Source organism: Cinclus cinclus, chromosome 1 (genome assembly GCF_963662255.1).
Source record: "Cinclus cinclus chromosome 1, bCinCin1.1, whole genome shotgun sequence".
Classification (NCBI taxonomy): Eukaryota; Metazoa; Chordata; class Aves; order Passeriformes; family Cinclidae; genus Cinclus; species Cinclus cinclus.
In genome coordinates, this window is record NC_085046.1 from 80,389,957 (window position 1) to 80,412,381 (window position 22,425).

The 22,425-nt window shown below is 38.3% G+C and overlaps 1 protein-coding gene across 1 annotated transcript in view; it reads left to right on the forward strand.

Annotated features, from left to right (window-relative positions):
- Positions 1-22,425, forward strand: part of CTNND2 (catenin delta 2) — a 506,399-nt gene that overhangs the window by 419,636 nt on the left and 64,338 nt on the right. The window contains exons 14-15 of the mRNA XM_062503028.1: positions 3,802-3,975; positions 15,916-16,066. Coding sequence (XP_062359012.1) covers positions 3,802-3,975; positions 15,916-16,066 — 325 coding nt within the window. The remainder of the gene's footprint in view (positions 1-3,801; positions 3,976-15,915; positions 16,067-22,425) is intronic.

The following is a 22,425-nucleotide window of genomic DNA, read 5'->3' on the forward strand; positions in this document are numbered from 1 at the left end:
TATTTTTCTTGACTTTCATCCTTTTTTTGCACCAATCTCAGGAAATGAGAGATTTGTATCTCACCCACGTAACAAGCAGTTTGTCAGCTTCAACCACAATATATGTGTGTAATTCCAGCTGAAGGAGGGAAGCCTGGAAGGAATATTTGTTTATGACTTTTTTTCTCCTTAGTGTAAGCTAGGAAGAGTAGTTGCATGTTGGTCTCTTTTTCAGAGGCTTCTACTGCAGCCTCAGTCTATACCTTCCTGATCATTCCTGATGGGCTGCAACAGTACAGTAACTCTTCCAGTAATTTACTGGCTAGAGGTGTGGGTAGAGGGTGCTGCCTCAGCTCATTAATATTTAGCAATGCAAGCTGCAAAGTAACTTCTGCCACCATGCCTTAACCACTGTTTTAGATATGGACTCTAATACCGTATCTAAATTCACTTGGAGGGAAATACTTTTTTTTTTTTTGTCTCTTTTTTCTCAGGCATGAGAAAAAATGATGTTTATGAAATACAAAATACATGAATGAAGATCAGGCAGATCTCCTTTGCAATAGCTTCTCTGCTTACGTGTGTCAGTTCTGCATGCCCTGCAACAGTTGGACTGTACGGCTTTAGGCACTGGTCTCAGCTGTACAAAAGACACCAGAAGCCACCAAGCCCTACAGTGCAGAGGCTGCCCCAGGCACAGCAGGTGTCATGGTTTAACCCCAGTCAGCAACCACCAACCAAGCCCACACAGCCGCTCGCTCAGTGCGGTGGGGGCGAAGAAGAGCGAAAGTGAGAAAACGCGTGGGTTGAGGTAAAAGCGGTTTAATGGGGAAAGAAAAAGCCCTACCTGCAAGCAAAGCAAAGGAAGGAATTCATTCACCACTTCCCATGGGCAGGCATGAGCACTTGCCATCTTCAGCCATCCCCCGGAAAGCCAGGCTCCATCATGCATAACAATGATTTGGGTAAACAAACCCTATTCCTCTGAATATCCTCTGTTTCTTCTTCCCCATAGCTTTATATTCTGAGCATGACACCATGTGGTATGGAATGTCCCCTTGGTCAGCTGGGGTCAGCTGTCCTGACTGTATTCCCTCCCAACTCTGTGCATGCCCATTCTCCTCACTGGTGGGGTAGGATGGGATGATAAGCAGAAAAGGCTGTGTCAGTGTTACTCAGCAGTGACTAAAATATCCCTGGGTTATCAACACTGTTTCTAGCACAAATCCTAAACATGGCCCCCTACCAACTGCTGTAAAGATAATTACCCTAGCCAAAACCAGCACAGCCTGGTGAGTAGTCACACCCTCCCTGTGCAGCCACAGCCTGGACATTTTCCAGGGTCACTGAATTTCCTGTGGTTTCACTGCAGATGCATGTGTGGTACCAAAGATTTTCATCATTATTACATGGACTCTGAGGTATCACAGCATCTTGGGAAGAAGGTCTTCCCTCACAGTTGGTGATAAATTAATGCAATCATGCTGAAAGTGAGTTGCAAGAAGGGCAGGGAAATGCAGTAATTTGTCTCCTTTATTTTTTTAATGTTTCCTCATTACTGGGCAGAATGGCAAAACAACATTAAATATTAATTTATCTGCTAGATAATTTCTAGTGTTTTATATGTACCAGCACAGCATGAGCATGTATATAGGGCTCTATTTATAGCAGCTGATTTTTAGTAGTCCTTGGGATCATAGGAGTGTTAATAGCTGAGCAGAAGAATAAAATGATACTCCCATATAGGCATATACCCCTTCATATGGGTAGATCTGATACATTTGATGCATTTCATGTGCTTTGTCCTTGAAATAATACACCCTGTGCAAACACTCTTCAGTTGCATAATGCATTATTTGTGCAGGTTGGAATGAGACAAGTGAAGACTTGATTTGGTGCCCTTTGACATTGCAAGTCATTCATTAGTGAACTTATTAAGGTACAAAACCTAAACCTGGTGTGAGGTCAGTTTTGACCTGAAAGATATGTCTCATTTGTTTTCCCAAAAAATCTGAGAGTGCAAATGATTGAATTCTGAGAGTTAAAATAAGAAGCAGTCTTTAATGTATTTTTTATGAGCTGGAAAGAACTCATTTCTGGCAAGGCTGGTGATTTATAAGGAGGAAAAAGAAGAACTGAATCACATGCACTGAAAGCAGTCTATTGGTTTAAAGGCAGAAGAAATTTATTAAAAATTTCAAAGACACAGCCCCATAGCAGTGTCTTGTGAAGGCATTGTTTCTCCAGAAGGCATTTGTCCTCTACTTTCTCAACCATCACTGGGCATTGCTATGCCAGTTCTTTTAAACTATGATAAGATTTGTCCAGCTTAGTGAGTTTCATATCTGAGCTGCTTTCTGCTTTTTGGTAACTGCTCATGTGTGTGAAATGGTTCCTTTGGCTTTCCATTTCAGTGTTTGTTCTGCTTTAATTTACAAAAAAATAGCAGGTTTCATTCCTAAAGGTATTAAACAAACAAAACCTTGTTGAAATTGGGTTAGTTTTTATTAGGGAAGATTTGGTTGATTGTCCCTTAAAATATATGTATTTTATTTTTAAAGTTAGTGTAAATAAACTTACGAGATGCTTCCTGAATACAAGAGGTTCTGGGTCTTTCCCAGTGCAAGTATTATTGTACATTCATAACTAGTTAAATTAGCTGTTGCAGATTTAAACCAGGAGTTAATTTGAATTATGCTATATTTGTGTGTTTAATAGAGGTTTAATGTTATGGTACAGATTTTTTGCTTATATAGACACACTAATCTCTAACCCAAGGCACTAAAAGGTTTACTTCTTGTTGCAGTATGCAATGTGGACATGTCAGAGGTGTTAGAAAAGATATTTTATAAAAAAACAAAGGCTTTTTCCGAGCAGTGGCCCTAGTGCCATGAATTATTAAAATCTCCATATCTGTACAAAACAAAAAAAAAAAAATAAATATAGAAGTAGTTTTGCATTTAAAATTTTATTGAAAGTGCATCCTACATCTTACTTTTGTTTAAAAGGCAAAAAGAAAGTCTGTGTATTTCCTTTGAGATGCTTCATATGTAGGTGCAAGTGTTGTGTGCTGCACTGGAAAGAATGCCTGTCCTCCTGGAATAAAGTATTTATTTCTGGTAAGAGTGGGTTTTGTACAGTAACCTACCCATTGTTCAGATTTAAATATTGCATATTTTGGATCTCAGACTTGGGTTGTTTTTCATGGCAAAACTCTGTATATGATGAGAGGATCAGTATGTTTCATGAGAGCTAGTTCTACCAATTGCACTGGAGTCTCAGACCACACAGCTGGCTGGCTGAATACCTCCTGCACTCTCATTGTAAGAAACCAGAAGTTGTGCAGTTGGGGAAGACTTGTCACACCTGTGCCTTTCATGGGGTGGAGGGCTCATGGCTGTGAAGGATTTCATTTTCCATAGTAGTATTCTGTGTTTTTTCCTCTCATGGGATGAGAGAGATGTGGAGAACTGAGAAGGTTGTGAAAAAAAAAAAACTCTTCTCCCCATGCAAGTTCTAGATTTGCCTCTTAGGATAGCATTCATTGCACTTCTGTTCCCACACAAAAAATGCATGCAGTGTAAAGTGTTTTTGTTATGTCAGCTAGCTAAAACATTGGGATTTCTGCCAATCTTACAGCTCGTCTATAAGGAATGTTGAATAGGAAATTTGGTTCATCCATGAAGAATCACATGACATGCAAAAATTGAGAACATCTGTTTATGGGCAGATGCCTTCACAGATGTTACAGTTTCAACTGAGGCAATTCTCAAATGTATTTCACTATTCCTTGCTGACAATCTGATTTGTGCTTTCCAACAGTGGGATGGCGTAGGACCTCTCCCAGACTGTGCAGAACCACCCAAAGGAATCCAGATGCTGTGGCACCCTTCAATAGTCAAACCCTACCTCACACTTCTTTCTGAGTGCTCAAATCCAGACACGCTGGAGGGGGCAGCAGGGGCACTGCAGAACTTGGCTGCTGGGAGTTGGAAGGTAGGAATAGTAACCCAATACGTACTTCCTCTTCATTCTGAAACCACCCTTCAGCTGACAGCAGATATAAGGTGATATAAGTGTATCTAATTGCTTCTGGTAGTGGAATAACCTTCTGTTCTCATAGGATTATCTGAAGTCAAATTTGAGATAGTATTTCAAGTCCTAGGTAGTCATATCATAGCAAATGCCAGCATACAGCAGCGAAGATCACATCAGTCAAGTCAAGTATGAAAAACTGCCACTAAAAACCAATATCCAAATGTGGAGAATGAGGAGAAGCAGTTCTTTGTGAACCTGGGTGTCAGAGCCATGAAAAATGAGCCAAAAATGCCACCAGTGGCAATCAAATGAAACTATATTGTTTTGTCACTGCTGAAACTGATTGACATTCTGTCCCATAGGAGAAGCCAGGGCATGGCAGAGCAAGATATAAATGATGTGACACCAACACAAATAATGCTAGGACCTACTTTTTTTAAAAATAAGGCATTATTAAAATACATTCATAATATGATTCATTATATACAAGTGAGGAAAGATGCAGTCAAGGTGTGCTGTACTTCAGGTAATCCTATTTATTTTTCTATAGGAAAAAATACATTCAAAAGCACCATTTTTCTTCTGTGTATTATTTGCAGTATGTCAAGTAAAAAAGAAAATACTTGCAAATTTAGAACAGATCAGTAAAATTCAAGTTAACATTGAACTTTGTTTACTTTTTAGGGCAACTTTCCTGATGGTAGCCTGGTTTAAATGGGTGAAAGTACTGTCTAATCCTATGGTGTAACTATATTGCATTGTTTTTAAATTAATTCTCAGCAGGAGTTTTTCTATTTTAAATGGAAACAGTCATGTTCAGGGAAATGCACTGTTCAGAGTTATATCTCAGAAGGTATCCTATTGGATTTTAAGTGGTTGGGCATTCATATGTGATATGTAAATACCTAATTAATTAGGCATTTGTTTTGAAATGTTAGCACTGACACTAAGAAATTGTTTTCATTTTCCCATGAAGTTTTATTGAAAGTTGGGTTGGCACACTCACTAGCTCTTCCAAAGCTTATGATAGGGTTTTTTTTAATAATTGTGCTCCACCAGACTTATGTCTTTGACTGTTGCAATCAATGGCATGTAAAATGATTTAACAAAATATTTGTTCAGTGGATTTTTGTCCTATGTAAGCGCTGTGCCTGAAAATCATTATGGTTTTATTATTCTCATGTTGTAGACTGCTTCAGATGGTGTAATCCTGGCAAAGAAATGCAATAAATGTGTTCTATCCATCCGGGAATGGGTGTAGCCCTGGTCTAAATGAGAAAACAATGCATGCATGTTTGCCAGGACTAATAGAAGTGCTAAAATCCAATTGGTGTCCCTTCTCTCATTTCTAATAAATCTGTATACCTGTCATCCTTTAGTTGGCAGAAGAGTACAGGGAGAGGAAGGGAGGCTCTGCAGAGCTCTTTGGCGAGTGCTGGCTTAGAAAAACTGTTTTTTGACTTTAATACTATCTGTGCTGATACCATGGGAAAAGCTGAGTTGTTCTTATATTGCTCTATTTTTCTAAAGATTCACCAATTCTATTACAAGGGATGTGCAGACACAGAATGAATATCCTTAATTTCACATGTCATACTAGCCATTTTTGTGAGGAGAGTAATCCTCTTTGGGGATTACATAAGCATTGATGATTCCACCTTTTGACCTCTCCTTTCCACTGCTGCAGTTCAAATATAAAATGGCTGAAATAAAAGATAGAAAACTCTTAAAAGAATAGCTTATTCCTAAGAGACATTTTAAATTTTTTAGTTCCTCCAACAAATGGTAATTGTATAAAGAATGGATTTTTTTTTTTTTACTATAATTCTTTCAAGAAGAACTTTATGATGGAATGAAAGAGAGATGAGCAAACTGTATGAAGATAAACAATGTTGCTATTAATATTAACAGCAATAGCAGTTGTGAGCTTTTTTCCAATTAGCATTATTTTAATGCCAGAAGAATCACAGAATATTAGAGGCACCCAGCCTACCTGGTATGCTCACACACTACGGAAGATACAGTCTCTTCTGGAAAAAAATAACATGCAGTTGATACACTTGCATAATTCTTTCCTAGCTGTTTCACCCTTTTGGTTCCTCTGGTACAAAGCTGTCTAATCCTCTTGGGTGGCCAAGAGGTAATATTTCAACACAGACAGTGCTTAGCCAGTGTTATTACAGAGGGAAAGTGAGCAGATAAAAGGAAGCCTGAGTAATTTTTAAAAAAATAAAAAGTTGTGTAGGGGATTTAGATAAATGTCTACCACTAGAATTAGCAGATGATATGTGTCTAAATCCCCTAGGCTAGTTTGGAGAATTTCAGGCACAAAAAGAAAGCAGCAGTATGTAGCTTTAAGGATTAATAGCTCAAAAAGGCTGAAAGTTTTCATTATTTCAGGGAATACAGTTTCTTAGGGATACATACACATAAAATCAACATATGCACATGGTGAAACATAATCTGTAGGACATTTTTAGCACTGCTTCAGTTGCAGGAATTCCTTCTAAAGCCAAATACTCACATAAAAGAAAAAAGTGTGACATACTTAGATTTATGTAAGTACAATTTTTCTATGTCAAAATGAAACACTTCGGGCTAAAGTCTTGACATATATTACCCATCTGCAAAATAAAACTTGGGAATTTTTATAATGACTAATGAAATATTTTGTCAGTGCAATTATTATTACACCAAGCATGGTCTGTAGCAAATCAGAAAAGGAGCATCTTGGTGGCAGATATATTAAGAGATCCAGCTGAAGGTTTGTCAGTAAAACAGGATACTGATTTTGAGGTATGAGGAAGAATATTTTCAATGTGAAAATTTCACCTGGCATAGTATATGACTGCATATCTTGACTTTGGTGTATATTCTGGTTTTGAAAAAGATTGACAGCTTGTATACAAAGCAGAACCCATTTTGGAAGAGACTGTTTCAGATAAACACAGACATTTGTTCATCTCACTGTTCTGCATCAAGATGTTGTCACATACGGAGGACGCTGGTTTTGGAATCTGAAGGAGAAGGACCATCTCTCTTATGGAAAATTACATACATATCGTCACAGAGATATCTTTTTTGTTTGTGTGCTTTCTTGATGCATCTGTGGAAAATAAGATTGGATTAATATCTGTGGAGACAGCCAATATGTAGGTCTTTTGGAAAGACGGGACAAATTAACATTTTCCACATGCCTGCCAGCGTATCACATTGCCTAAGGTCTAACTGCTGCCCTGCACAGTGACCTGTGACACCAGCAGGGGGTCACTGCTTGTCCCCCTCCTGACAGGCTGGTGGCTGCCAGTAATGCACACTCCAAGCACAGGACTGCTACCTGACAGCAATGGGACAGTTTGTCAGCCCTGGATCTGCCCCCCCCACCACCTTCTGCCGAGCTCAGCTGCTACGTGTGACTGTAAGGGCTGCTGTTTTAGAGAAGTCATTGCTTCCCAAAACATTTTATCCCATCAAATCGTGACCACGGTAATTTCACAGTATCCTGAACATCCTGCAGAAGAAGGAACAACACATGAAAAGCATGGCCATTGGTTTTGGCTTTGCTTCCTCTCATTGCCACTCTTAAGATTTCTTTTTTTATTTTTAAAGAATAGGCTTTTTGTAATTATGCTTAATATGAGCTTGGATATTAAAGCTGCTTAGAAATATGAAATAATAAAACTAGGGAAACACTTTCCTCATCAATCTTAGCTGGAGTTTTCCCTAAACAAATAAGGTTTGAGACATGACTTTGGAAGCAGTACAAACTCTTTATTTCCCATTAGGTATTAACTTTCACTGGGACTTCTGTTATTTTTCTTTGCCATTTAATTTGTGTTTAACCAAATTTGTGCAAAAATATAGAATAAGAAAAAAAGAGACTTTCCAACCCCCTCAGCTCTATTCTGAAGACAACTGCCTGCTTCTTAAGAAATCTGACTATAACTCTTCAAACTAGAAGTTCTTTCTGCAACCTCATATATTTTTTTAATGCCTTGGATTAAAAAAATTACATGGTTTAAAATTACAAGAGTGATCATGTAAAATATGATCTTTTTATATGTAGTCTGCCATTAGTACTTCTCAGATGGTGAAAATAAAAGCGCTGAGTTCTTTCTAGTTTTCACCTTGGTCAATTGGTTATTAACACATTAAATCTTCCAAGCCTGTAAAAAGTTATATGCAAAATGTCCTCAAGTGAACAATGTCAAGCATCCAAGGTTATGTCCCTTCTGAATAAAATTTCCCTCTCAGGTAGAAAAGAAATACTAGGATATCTGCTTATTACTGTGTCTGTGTGTATGTATCTGACAGCTGAATTTAGGCTGATGTCAGTTTATCTGCCAGACAAGACTGCAATATTGCAAGACCTGTTGCTTTGAACTCACAGAATCACAAAAGAGCTAAGGTTGGCAGGAACCTCTGGAGGTCATCTGGTCCAACCGCCTGCTTAAGCCAGGCCTCCTGAGGCTGAGACCATGCCTCGGACCATGTCCAGATGGTTCTCTGAATATCTCTAGGGCTAGAGACTACAACTTCTCTGGGCAACCTGTGCCAGTACTCAGTCCCCCTCACAAGTGAAAAAGCAATTCCTGCTGTTCTACAAAAGTTCTCTGTTTCAGTTATTGCCCATTGCCTCTGGTCCTGCATTACCTTCTCTATTACATGCAGTTGTAACACAGTGTTTTCACCACAAGTGGAATTTCCTTTGTTTAATCAAACCCTTAAAAATAATTTCTTCATTCATATGATCCTTAAAAAAAATTACTATCAGGACTTACATAGGCAATACCTGTCTTTTAAAACCAGGAAACAAGATTTACTGTATTTCTTCTGGCAGCACAATGGCTTACATTGGAACAGATAGCACACCTGCTCTGGGCCTTGGTTAGTCCCTTGTGTGCACTCAGTCTTCTGTCTCAGTTATTTTACAGGTTTTATGAACTCCCTCATCTGCTTTAATGACAGGATGGCAAACTTCCTTTTCCACACTATTGCTGATACAGGCCAGGATGCCCTTGGCCTGCTGGGTTACTTCCTAACCACTCTGCCCCAGCCTGTAGCACTGCCTGGGGTTGTTGTGATCCAAGGGCAAGAGACAGTAGGTACCTCAGCCTTTTCCTCATCCCCTCTCACTGTGTTTCCCCCTGCACCCAATAAAGGATTGAGATTCTCCTTAGCCTTCTTTTTTGTTGGTGCTGTATTTATAGAAACATTTTTGTTGTCTTTTACAGCAGTAGCCAAATTAAGTTCTAGCTGAACTTTGGCCCTTCTGATTTTCTCCCTGAATCCTCAGAACATCCATGTAGTCCTCCTGAGCTCCCTTCTTCCAAAGGGGAGGGAAAAACTCTGCTCAATTTTACCTGAGCTTCAGCAAAGCACTTTGTTCAGCCAGGCTGCTGCTCTTCCCCACCAGCTCGTCGTTTAACATACAGGGATGACTTGTTCCTGTCAGCAACAGGAGCAAGCTCTTAAGATTTCCTACTTGAAGACTGTCTAGCCTTCCTGGACTAATTTTGCCCTGCAATACTGTCTCCCAAGGTACTCTGTGAACCAGTCTCTAACATAGCCCAAGGTTTGTCCTCTGCAAGTCCAAGGTGGCAGTTCTGCTGACCCTCCACCTTTCTTATCCTTTGACTGTAACGTGAGGAGCAAGTGCTGCTCTGTTGAGGTCAGTGTAAATCTCATGAAACTATAGCATTCCTTGGCTGGTTCTTTCTAGCTCCTTTCCTTTCTGTTCTGTATTTGATCATGCTCAGCAGGGAATAAGGAGGCTTTTTGGTTAGACTACTGAATGTCCCTGCCTTTGATCCCTAATATACAGGTACAATACCCATGTGAATGGGATTTATGGGTCATTGGTCTGATCTCTTCAGATAGGTTAGATGCTATCTTGGACTTTGTTCCTTAGACAAGCAACTGCATTTATTCTGTTAATTCCATGCTAAGGAAATCTGACTCTCATAGGAGCAAGAGCTCCATTAAGTAAATTATTAGATAAGGAAACTGAAAACATAAAAGGGACCAATTTAGACACAAGGTCAGTGCAGCTGCTTCAAAGAGTAGCTTGAGAAAGAGTTTCAAGCTCCTTACCATCCAGACACTCGAAGATAATGAGTAATTATTTTCTAAAGCAACAGACATCTAGGTTATCAATCTTCTCTTATCAGGCAAGGACATACTGTGGGTTCCTTGCCAGACTTTTCTGATGATTCTAGTTATTTCTATATTAACCCTTTGAAGTTTCATCAGGCTGTTCCAAGAGAAAGGTTTTTTTTTTTTTGTTTACAGCAAAAAGACTTATTTTCATTTTCTCCAAAATAGTAGCGTTATGAATCTTTATGTGATAGGATGCAGAAGACCACTTATAACATCCTATGTTATCAACAAAGTCAATTTTTTAAATAACCAGTGCTTTATTCTGTAAGAACTCTTACCTGCGTAGAAACACCTCATAAATGAGGTAGCATCAGTTGTTAAAGGGAGATATATTGGCTCTGGAGGCCAGAAGACAAAATTGAAGGGACAGGACAATATTTTAAAAGCAAGATCTGCTGCTGCAAATATTTGTATCACAGACATCATGAGGAAATCACCATGGACATCTGTATGTGGAACAGGAGCACAGTAATTCGTAGTGGCTTCATGTTCAAAGTAATCCCTTATTATAAGCAGTTTTCTTCCCATGAGATGTGTCACTTTTGTCTCAAATACTTTCTTTTTTAACTGTTTGTTGCAGTGTTTGGAAAACTGATCATAAAAGTTCTCAGATCATTTTGGAAACACAATACCTACTTGTACTGCAGAATCAGGAATGATGAGGTGCAAGGGCAGTTCCTTCCTGTTTTACCTCCTTGTTTAAGAAAACTTCTGTTAACAGTGTTGGGTTTTTTTTGTCTAGTTCATTTATTTATCTTTGTATCTTTACCCACTGGATTTCTTTTCCTTTCTCTTTGAGCTTGACAACATTTGTGGAGCAGGAGAAGAGTAACCAGTTAATGCTTTCCTCTTGTCCCAGCACGAAGCTTGCTGGTAGTGTATCAGATAGGATCATTTCTGAGAAGAGAACACTGCAGTCAGGAGGCAGAAAGTCCTTGGGAAGTCAGTCTCTTTCTGCTCTCTTCAGAAACTGCAGAAAGTTAACCAAGATTTCAGAACTTTGTCATGTGACTTCTTCAGGATCCCAATAGAGTTATTTGAGTAAAGTTGATCTGTAATTCTCGAATATAATTTTTTTTCCTGGTAGGTATATTACATTGAGTCTGATCAGACAGAGAAGAATATTAATCTTTATTAATCATTGATCTTTGATTATTCAACATGCAGTTCTCTTTAATGTTCTGCTGTTTTACTACTGTTAGCATGGACTTTTCCTAAGCCTTTCCTAGCAGACCTCAGGTATCTCTAATCTTCCTGGTACTCTAATTTGCTGAGTAATTTAGTTTGCTTAGTCATGCCTGCTGCCCTGATTTAGCTCCCATGTTGTAGTTTATGTCTCAGTAGTTCCCTTTAATATTCAGTAACTCTAAATTGTCTCTGGGTCACAGTGTTGAACTATACCAATACAATTCAAATTCTGGTCAAAGCTGAAGTATGTGATGAAATATTCTGCAGATACTGCAGGAACACTGATGTCAATGGCAGAAAAATGAATCCATTTAAAATGTCAGGTGTATGCAGTTGCTGGTATTTCTTACATTTTAGGGGGGAATTTATTTTGGTAGTTTATTTATTTTTTATTTTATGATGGAAATTTCTTCATTGTTCTGTTTGGTCTTCTATGTTGCTGCTTCATAGGGAAATAAAGAAAACCATATGAAATGCCAAAAGGAGTTAACTGTATAAATACTTTTCAATTTTTCTGAAAAATATAAATGAGTTTCATCTAGAGTAATTACTCTTTTCTTGAGTTTCAGCCTAATATATTCTTAAATCCCCAGAGGCATTCACTTCTGCAAATGGTAACTGACAAAGGAAAAAAATAATTTGCAAGTTTACTCTATTTTTCTACCTAATTACTGCGATGAAAATAAAAAAGAAACTGCTAATGAAAGTGGACATAGAGCTCTACTATGTACCTTCAAAGTGATGTGTAGTAGTTATGCCCCCCAAATTCCATTATTGGTAAAGTTCATGCACAGACTGGCGCCTGTGCTTGTCTCTGATAATTTATTCTCAATCTGATGGAACAACAATTACTTTATTCTATTTTCTAGCTGCATGTTCCTGCTAAAGTGTTAGCTGTTCCCACAGGAATGCTTTTGCTTTACAAACTGAACTGCTATTTGATCCTTGACACTGCCACTGATTTGTGCAGTAACAGGATGATTAAGCGTATTAGCAAAGTGCCTCATTTACTTACTGATAGGCAACAAACCCTTTGTCTCTTTTCTTTTTTATGATTTTTCATCTCTTCACTTTCATACTTCACTGAGCTCATATTAGCAATTGATCCACAATGTGGAAATGCAGGCACTCCACGATGGCTTTAGGCAAACGGAAGGATCATCAGTATACACAAGGCTGAATCAATTTCTCCATTCTCCACAAGAATGAAATAGCCTTCTGAGGCATCTCTATTTGAGCTTTCCTGAAATCTGCACAGTGCAGCGTAATTGCTTGCAGAGACTTCTCCTAATTGGCAGCTTAAGGAAAGAGAACCAGACAGTTCATACCACTTTCCACATGGAAGGTTCTCCAGAGACCGTTGAAACAATTAAAATCATTTCTCTCTTTCTGCCTAAGGTTCATAACTTGAAACAGCAGACGAAATGATAGCAAATCACGTATTGGGGAGTCTGTGAACTTTTCCCAAAGTGGATGACATCCTCTGGAAAAATCTTGGGAGGGAGAGGAGTACACAGGGGAAAGGAGAGGTTTTGTACATAACTTTTCTGTAGTTCTCCTCCCATTGTTTTATATGTGTGTGTGCGCATGTGTGCATCTGTAAAACATTTTATCTGGATCTTTTCCCTGTGAAAGCTGTGGAGCTCTATTTGTTACTGTTGTAATCAAATTAATTGGTTCATTACAGATCCTGAAAGCTTGCATGTCATTATTTAGTAAGGAGGTTTATATTTTCTCCTTTTTTTGCATACTGAGTTATTTCAGTGTTTCACCTACAATGTCTCCTATTCTCCCTAGGCATAAACCCAAAACATTCCCTAATTTGTTACTCTTAAACTTTTGGGTTGGAATGGGTGATGAAACTGATACATCACAAGAAGTCTTTTGTAAACCTGGCTTTATGAAACAAGTGCTTATTTTTTCTCTTGGTAGGTGACTTAAAAAAAAATCAAAGGAAAACTGTTTACTGAGGTTTTAGTATGGAGGTTTTTAAAATGTAGTGAATAATCTACAGGATCATTTTTGATTCTACTTGATATTGAATAGACATAGATAAGCTTTTATCTCTCAAACACGCCCACTGGTTCCCTATGTAGCCCATTCTGGAGATGCTACATCTGTGATATTCTTCTGCAATGAACAACAGCATCTTTCAGAATACTCTCAACTAGCTTGAACTCTCACCTCAACCAGACAGGCTCACTTCTTTCTCAAAATATTCTCACTGTTACCTTGAACTCTCATGCTGGTGGTCACCTTACAATCACAGCAGACTCAACAGATGCTTCCCCTGGGATAGATGTACAAAATACAGCATTTTTTAAGTGCAAGGAGGTATTGCTCATTTCCCAGCTGCAGGTGAGAATGCATCTAACTGTCAGGTAAAATATGTATTTATTAAACCAGGAAGGTTAGAAATATCTGTTGTTTCTATTTCATCCTTTATACTGAATATCCCATTAAAATCAAGGTATAGGAAAGAAACCATTTTTCAGAAAATACTTCCTGTTAAACCCATTAATCCTTAAGGGCTATATTAGATTTTTATCTGATGCTCATCCTATAGAGAAGAGACTAGAAGTTCTAGAGAAGAGACTGAAGGAGAGAGCATAGAATAAGATCAACCAAGAGTCTTGCTAATACTTCTCTCCCCTAAGTTGTTTGCTTTGCTGCGCAAAATGACAGCACATTTATGTTTTAGACACGTTGTACTCAAGAATGCTGAGAACCCCTCATCCAATTTAACTGACTAGAAAGCTTATCATAACCATTATCACTTTCATCTACAGCAAAGTCCAGCCAACTGGCTTTTGTATGCATAGTTACTACAGAGGAGAATTAATAAAAAAAATACTCTTTAAATACTCGTTACTTTCCTTTTTCCCAATTTCCCCTGAATTATATCACCTGGAATTTGTACTTCAAACGTTGCAGCACTGTAATTCTTGCCTATCTCCATATCTACTCTTTTTATCATAAATCTATATTCTGTTTTTTGCTATTCAGGGCACGTATCTTATATAAACAGATGCTTTAAAAATTATCTCTTCAGCTGGGGTAAGCAGAGGCCGTATGCAGGAGTTAAGCATGTTCTGCTGACAGTGAATGTGCTAAGCTTTTTTGTTTTTACTCTGCCTGGCAATGGAGTAATGCTATTGCAATTCTTTACAATGAGATGTCTTCGTCAAAAGAGAAGGGCCATCTAGACCAGAAAATCCTAAGGCTTGTCATCCTAGTTTCTGAAATATTTGAAATATTTCAAAAGCAAAGGCCTTCCAGAACTTGTCTTCACCTACCAGGTACAATGGCAATATAAGAGTCCATGCCATAGTGCTGAAAGAAAGGAGACATTCTGCTTCAATAATTTCCTTTCAGCTGTCAGTACGAGAATCATGAATGGGAGCTTCATGAAAATTCCAGAGAACAGACCATGAAGTGAAAGGAATGTGTGCCTGTGGATGGCTTGTTTTGAAGAGGGCTATGCTGAGGAGACCTGTACATCCGCAGGTGTCCAAACAACTTTGGCAGTATCCATATACTTTAAACCCACAAGATCACAGCTGCTGTCTTGTTTACGTGTTTTGCAACTGCTGGACATAACAGTGGAATGGGGAACAGGGTAGTAGAACTGATCTTTCACCCCTTCATGTGCTGGGAACCCCAAGTTGTGCAGCTCTCCATCGACCTCCTACTCACAGCACACTCCACAGATCCCTTGCTCACTGACATGCTAATCTTCAGAGCTCCTAAGGGGTTTCTTAAAAGTAAACAACTCTGTTCATAATTTCTACTGTCAAATAAAAAGGATGTTTACATGAGAACATACTGCTCGCTTTGATGCAAAGACAAGGCCATGCCAGTGGTGTCATGACCAGCTGTCATGTGGGAGATGCCTACAGCTTCCCTGGTAGAATCAGCCTCTGGGTGTATCCTGCAGCCATGTGATACCTGCATCCAGGCACAGCACAGGCATGCACCACCCTCAGGTCAGCTCTTTAGAGAATCACTAACACTTCAATGTACAATAGTATTCCAGTTAGGATCACTACGGCTGCCACAATAAGGCGTGTAGTTACTTCTGAACAAGTTAACAATCACAAGAGAAATGATAATAGTGTTTTCATGTTTGCAGACTGAATAATTCTTACGGTAACAACAAAGAATACTCAGACCTCTTGAACTTGCTTTGTAATGCATATTTTGTAAAATAAATGTTGGTTTAGCAGTAAACAGTCATCATTTGATGTTGCATACAAAACACTGGTGAAAAGTAAGTCATCTGCAGACTTGGGCTGTGTAAATGTAACCAGGTGTGCTGGGAGTGAAGTCAATTCATCACTTAATTTCCCCGTCGCCGTTAAAAAAAATGAGTGCTGATTGCCAAATCAAGTGGTTGCCTAGCATCATCAGTGCAATTATTTCCATCCACTCTTTTGAGTTTTGCATCCAGATGCTTCTGTTAGCCTTTACTCTGTTTTAAGTTCAGATGCCTCACTGTGTGTGGTGGATTCCTCACGGTGCTCCCACTCTCTCTCCCCTGTGTCTTTGCAGTGGTCAGTGTACATCCGAGCTGCTGTCCGCAAAGAGAAAGGATTGCCAATATTGGTGGAACTGCTCCGGATAGACAATGACCGGGTGGTATGTGCAGTTGCTACAGCTTTACGAAACATGGCCTTAGATGTCAGAAATAAAGAGTTAATAGGTATGTTCTTTCCTAACAATCTGTATATACTGTGGGTTTGGGGATTTTTTTTTTCCAGTTTGCAGCAGAATGAGCACAATGGAAATTATTCTCACATTTCTAGAACGATTTCTTTAAATCTTTCTCTAGTGTGTCATATTCAGGTTTTATGTGACAGCTTTCTAGTATATATCAAGTAATTGTTAAATTAATTAAACATCATGCAATGTTTCTTGATCTCTCATGCTGTAATCTCTGTAAGAAAAGCAATGGCTTTTTTCTGCTTTAGCATTTCATTCTTAGGCTGGCAGTTGCACTTGCATCTTCCAGATCAAGGATCTAGCAGAGCACCCCCTCCTGATCCTCAAATTACCTATTGCAAGTAATTTTGGAGTCGTGAAGTAAGAAGTCATAAAAATTCTAAGAAGGTTACAGGAATTTACTGGGCTGATTAACAGCCCCAGCAAGAGAACTGGGAGACTCTTGCTTCACAAACAAATCCACTGTTAAGGAAAAGGACAATAATTTATGTAAATTGTTGCCCCTGAATTCTGATCGTATGGTAAGCACACATCTGGGGGTTTGGACATGCTTTATTTTCTTCAGGCGTTTGGTGGGCTCTTTTAGCTGAAATTTATCCAAATACTGTGGGTCATTGAGCTTTTATTTTCATGTTGAAAAATAATAATTTCCTTGATTCTAATTATTTCAACAATCATAATCAATTTATTTCTATTTCTGTACATTAAGAACATATTTTCTGTTAATTTTTCCTAACTTGTTGATTTGTTATAATTACAGCATATTTCTTCCTTGCTTTTAATTACAGAATTATATAAATGGATAATATGATCATAATGTTTATTATTTGTATCCAGTGATATCTTAGGGTTAATGCTTCGTTACAGCAGTGCTGTGCAAATTGTTAAAACAAGGCAATCAGTCCTCTCAAATTGAGAAGAGTGTCTCATTGTACTAATGTTCCCAGATCTGCAAATTTCATTTCAGAATGTAACAGTATACATTTAAAATTGAGCTGTCTTAATCTGATGTGCCATTCAAAACACTAGTCAAATTATGGATAGTAAATTTGCACAACCTCAACATCTTAATATTTTTTAAATTCTTAAAGAATACATCAGAAAAGCAAAGATAAATTATAAAAATGTGGGGACAGTCAGTTGAATATAATAGCCTAATATATTTATTTACATAGCCAGCTAGTAATAGCTGTAGAGTGCTGCTCTATGTGATTTGTAGAATTATTCTGAGAAACTGTACTTCATAATTGCAATAATAATTTGCTGCAGCTTAAAAACAGTCCAGACATGCCAATATGACAGGGGAGTTATGATTATAATTCTTGAACCATTTCAGCTGTGATCTTTGTATGTGCTTTTCTTTGGCTTTCATCATTGAAGTTCAAAGAAACACTAATGGCGGTCATTACTGCTCTTGTTCTCTAGTATCTTTTAGCAAATAGGGCTAAAATCAGAGAGCTGATTTTTAGAAATCCTAGACATCAGCAGTGGTTAAGGATTTCAACTCATGTTGTAGTCCATCCATTTTTGTGATATTGCACTTTCCGTGTATTGTAAATTTACTGCAGGATGCCTTAGCTGTTTTGCAAAGGAAGCCTCAAAAGGAGCTTGTGCTTTATCATGGTAGTTCCTCAAGAATCCTTCTGCCTAGGTAAAATGAACATGCTATTTATCTCTTTTTCTTTCTGATTTTCCTTAGTGCATCAGGTTCTTGTGGTGACACACTCTGCCTCACAAGCTGGAATTGTCCCCGTAAGATAACCCTTTTTAAAGGAGAAGTTTCCAGCTGTACATATAGTAAAGTTACATATCTAGAATTGAGTTGTTTGGGGGGGTGGAGGAGGATGTTTAATTCCTGTTATAAAGCTTTCTTTTCAGTGGTGCTGTCATTCCATTCCCAGCTGACATTTTTTTACTGAAATGTGTCAGAGAATGATATATTTAATTCTGCTGCTGCCAAGAAGCCCATAAATCAGTACTGAGGCACCTGGAAAATATATTAGAAAGCTTGTTAAAATCCAGACTCACCTGAACTGGGCTACAAAACAAACAAGAAGACCCTTTTCTCAATGGCTATAAGTTTCATACTAGACTTCATTGAATTGACCCAATCTGTTTTTCACATAGATCTATCAACTGTGTTGTTATATTGCTAAAGGTTGGTGTGAAGCTTCTCTTATAATTTTTATCTGAGCCATCCCCATAGCAACATTTTCTTTGAGGTCTTCTTCCTGGGTCTCATTTCAAGCATGCTCCATGTCTCTAAAAGGACCTTCTTTTTTCTCCTTCTTCATTGCTTTTGCAATGTGCCACGTGTCTCTTGGCCAAGACAGCAGACATATTCATCCCTCTCCTTCCCAGAATTAAACTGTACTCAAAACCATGGTGAATCTGACCTGCTTAGTACTGGAATTGATAATGCAATATCCAGTTTTCTCTCCTTGAGCACACTGCCCATGTGCATTCCTGGTCACAGGTTAGACCACCTTCATTTTCACTTGACTTCCAAGACCTTTGCGTAAAATAGTACACAGTCTTTGTTGCTTCCCAAGAGTGCACCCAAGGGAAAGATTTCTCAGCCTTTTCTCTCTCCCAGCTGAGGGAACGATACACTGCTGATATTGCCTGTTTTGTTCTTCCTTGGTTTCAGTGATCTAGGCTGCACAGCACCCCTGTGTCCCTCTGGTACCACAACATTTTTCCACTTCTATTCATGTGCTCAGCATTTCAGAACGCTTCTTTTCCTTCCTTGAAGCAGGTTCTGTCTCTGCTAAACTTCTCCATGGGTTCATTAGCTTCTCCCCCCACCCCCAGTAGATGCCACTGAGTTGACAAAAATCACTTCTATTTGCTTTTAACTGTTCACTTAGGCAGAAGAAAATCACTTTTATCCCACAGGTCTTCTAAAAGCTATGTTGATGACCTCTGTGCAGTTATGTCATCCACATGTTCTTTCCCTCTTCATCTGTCCCTTTATCTCAGAAAAAAAAAAGGTGAGGAAGGAAAGTACTATAACAAGCCCACCCTTCTGTGTTTCTCAGGGCTATACTGGTGCCTTAGTTTGAGGATATTATATTATTCTCTTTCTGCAGGAATTCAGTTTTTAATTTGAGGATTACCTGCAGACCTCTTGCTCCTGTCAGTGCAAATCAGTCCACCACCTCAGACCAAAGCCGTCCCACTGTCTTCCCTGCAGACCTACAGGATTCCATTCTCTAAAGTCACCTTTTGTTGGAATGGTATCAGAAATTGCTAACTTAATACAGTTTATTTTCTTTAATTAGAAGAAACTTGGGTCAGCTGTATCGGGCAGAAAAGTTTGAAAGTAAACCTGTCTCCTATAAACAGCATATTTGCAGGATGAATTGTTGCAGTCTGCCCCAGCAACATTCATTGGCTTTCTGGTTCAAACATCTTCCACACAGTCCTCTGGACTACTAGGGGACTTTCTGTGGGTTACCTGAGCCTGCGCTGTAGACTTGTGTCCTTAGGAGTCTCCCAGCCAGCACTGGTGCAGCAGCCTCCCTTCTTCCTGTTCACTGTGCATGTGAGAAGCCTTTCCAAATCAGGATTCCCCATTCAGTCCTGGGAAAGAAGCCAGCTTCATATTTCTTTTATCAGAAAGACAGGCAGCATTTTCTTCTGTGCTGCTATCCATGACCTCTTTAACAAAAGAGATTATGCATCGTACAGTTAATTGAAAATGATGTGACTTGTTATTCTACATAAACAAGCAGGTACAGACTATCCCTGTATGAAATTTTTAAAGGATGACTATTCCCAGAATTTGCATTTTCCCTGTTCTTGTGTATGCACAGCATTTACCTTTTAAGTGGCAGTTACTGTGGCATTTTAAAGTGCAACAGGTGGTCTTTCAAACAAGATAAGCTGATTTTTCAAGCTGCCCCAGATGAGAAATTTGTCACTGTTCATGTACTGCAGAATATGTACAATATATGATTTGTCCTCTTGAAGGAAAATTTTGAATTTGTGTTAGTACTGTTCAGTGATAAGTCCACAGGGTATGGGCCTTGGAGAGAAAGAAGAGCTGGAGGTAAAATGTATAAAACTTCAATGCATAGTTTTGTGCTTCAAGTCTTTCTGTCACTTTCATTTTATCCTGACAGTGGTTTCTAATGCCATTCTGGGTCAGTGTTGATTAAACACATATTGTTCTAGTAATTAAAGAGCACCATTCTTTCTCTTGGCCTCTTGGTCTGCATTTTTGCAGTTAAATAAAAGATTTTTTTTTTTCCTTTTTTTAGAGACTGGTAGTATTTTAATCACTCAGCCTTAGAAAAAAGGGGGACAGTTCCACCTAAACGCTTTTGTTGACATCTTGTACTGTGTAGAACACAAGTCCTTGCATATTTATGCTCTTCAAATATTTAGAGAATCCAGGTCTGTTCAGGGTGCTAGATTCTATGGAGTTTGATGGAATAAGTTGAAGTGCTGAAATAATTAAAATATCCTTGTTGTGGCTATCATTGTAGAGGCTTGATTCAGATAAGTTAAGATAGTGGTGCGTTTACTTCTGCCTTCACAAGGTTTTGAATTAGGTCTTGAAACTGGGCCTGTAGCAGGGGCCATTTCAAAATAATTGTTCCTTAGTTGGGAACTATGTGTCAGTACTGAATTACCCTCTTTTCACTATTGGTCTGTCAGTAATGTAGTTATACATACAAAATTCAACAATAGCATATCAATTAAATTATTACATAATGGGTGCTGAAAACTGCTTGCTAGGTGTCTAAAAGTTCACTGTCTGAGATAAGATATAAGTAGCAGACACTTTTATAGGTGACTGAGAGACTCACAGAAAGTGACTTATTTTGTCTAAAATGCGATAAAATGGAAGTTACCCTGTATTATATCACCATTGTTTAGTGATGAAAACATCTAAGTGTGTAAATTGACAGTGTATGTCTTGTCATCTCATAGCAGTGTGAGTCTGCTTGGGTACCTGGTGTTTGTTTCAAAGTTTTATTGCTAAACTCGAGAAAGTTTGACTGAATGATTTATCAGAAGTTCACAACTCTAATGAATTGTTAGATTTGCAGAATAATTCATGTTGGAAAGTACCTCTCAAGTTCACCTTGTCCAGCTTTGCACTCAAAGAAAGGTCACATATGTCATTTCAAAGTGTGATATCAACATTTGGAGAGATTGCTTTTCAGCTGAGAGGCTGAAAATGCATCAGAATCAAGTATTTGCATTCTCAGAGCAGAACATGGCTCTTCTGGTACATAAACAGCTATACAGGGTCCTCCTATCATAGAACATGGTCACATTTTGTTTCAGGATTAGTAATAAATCCAAGTGAAATGAGTTCCCAGTTTTGTAGTTACAGGGACAACAGCTAAGTCGTAGTAATGTACATTGATGGGGAATATGGGAATGTGTTGGGAGATTATTAAATCAAATAGGCAGCTTTGATCCCACTTAAGAGTCCCTACATGCAGCTTTCTCTTATTTTTAGATGTGAGCATTTCTGAATTTCTCGCACATGCATCTGCTGACAATGAGACATTGAATTTTTTATTGAATTTTTAATTGATATATAAAGTATCTTAGTCACTGGAACATTAAATTGACATAAATTTGCAGTGCAGAAGATGCCAGAAAGCACTAATCAGCCATTTCTTCAGAAGAAGGTGAAGACATAATACATCCTGCAATTTGTTTAATTTGTGTCAGTTTTTATTGCACTTCATTTTTGTGTTTGATAGTTGAGCTGTGCAAAACAATAAACAGATACCTGAATGAGAACAGGCTGTCATCAAGAGGTTGAGGAAGTTGATTTACAAAATTAAATGTACTGTCATGCATTAATAACTGGTGCTCCTTACTCTGTATCAATGAAGAGAAAGACACAAGTTAGTAAAGGAGTAATTAAACTATGATGTTTTATACCTGTGTGCCAACATCTGGACTCCCTGGTTTTTAGTGTTGTATAAATAAGTTAGCTGAGAATTTAACCTGATATATATTTAAATGTCAAGTACTTCTTCCATTGCAGTGTAAAAGCTTTGTGTCAAGGAGATGTTGACTTTTCATGTGCCCTAGCCACTTGCATGTTGCTTTTTACTCTGTGTTTCTTCAAATATATTTCTGACAAGCTGACCTGGTAGTTACAGAGGTTAGAAAAGGTTTCCAACCTCAGTCATTTCTTATTAAATAACACTCTCACATGAAGAGATTTAGGAGGAAAACCAGCATTGGTAAAACTGCATTCTTATTTTTAGTATCAAAGTCAAGATCAAGCACTTTCAAAATTAGATTAACTCCTCTACATCTGAACTTTCCTATTGCCTAAGTACACCTGTCTGGGTTTGGAGG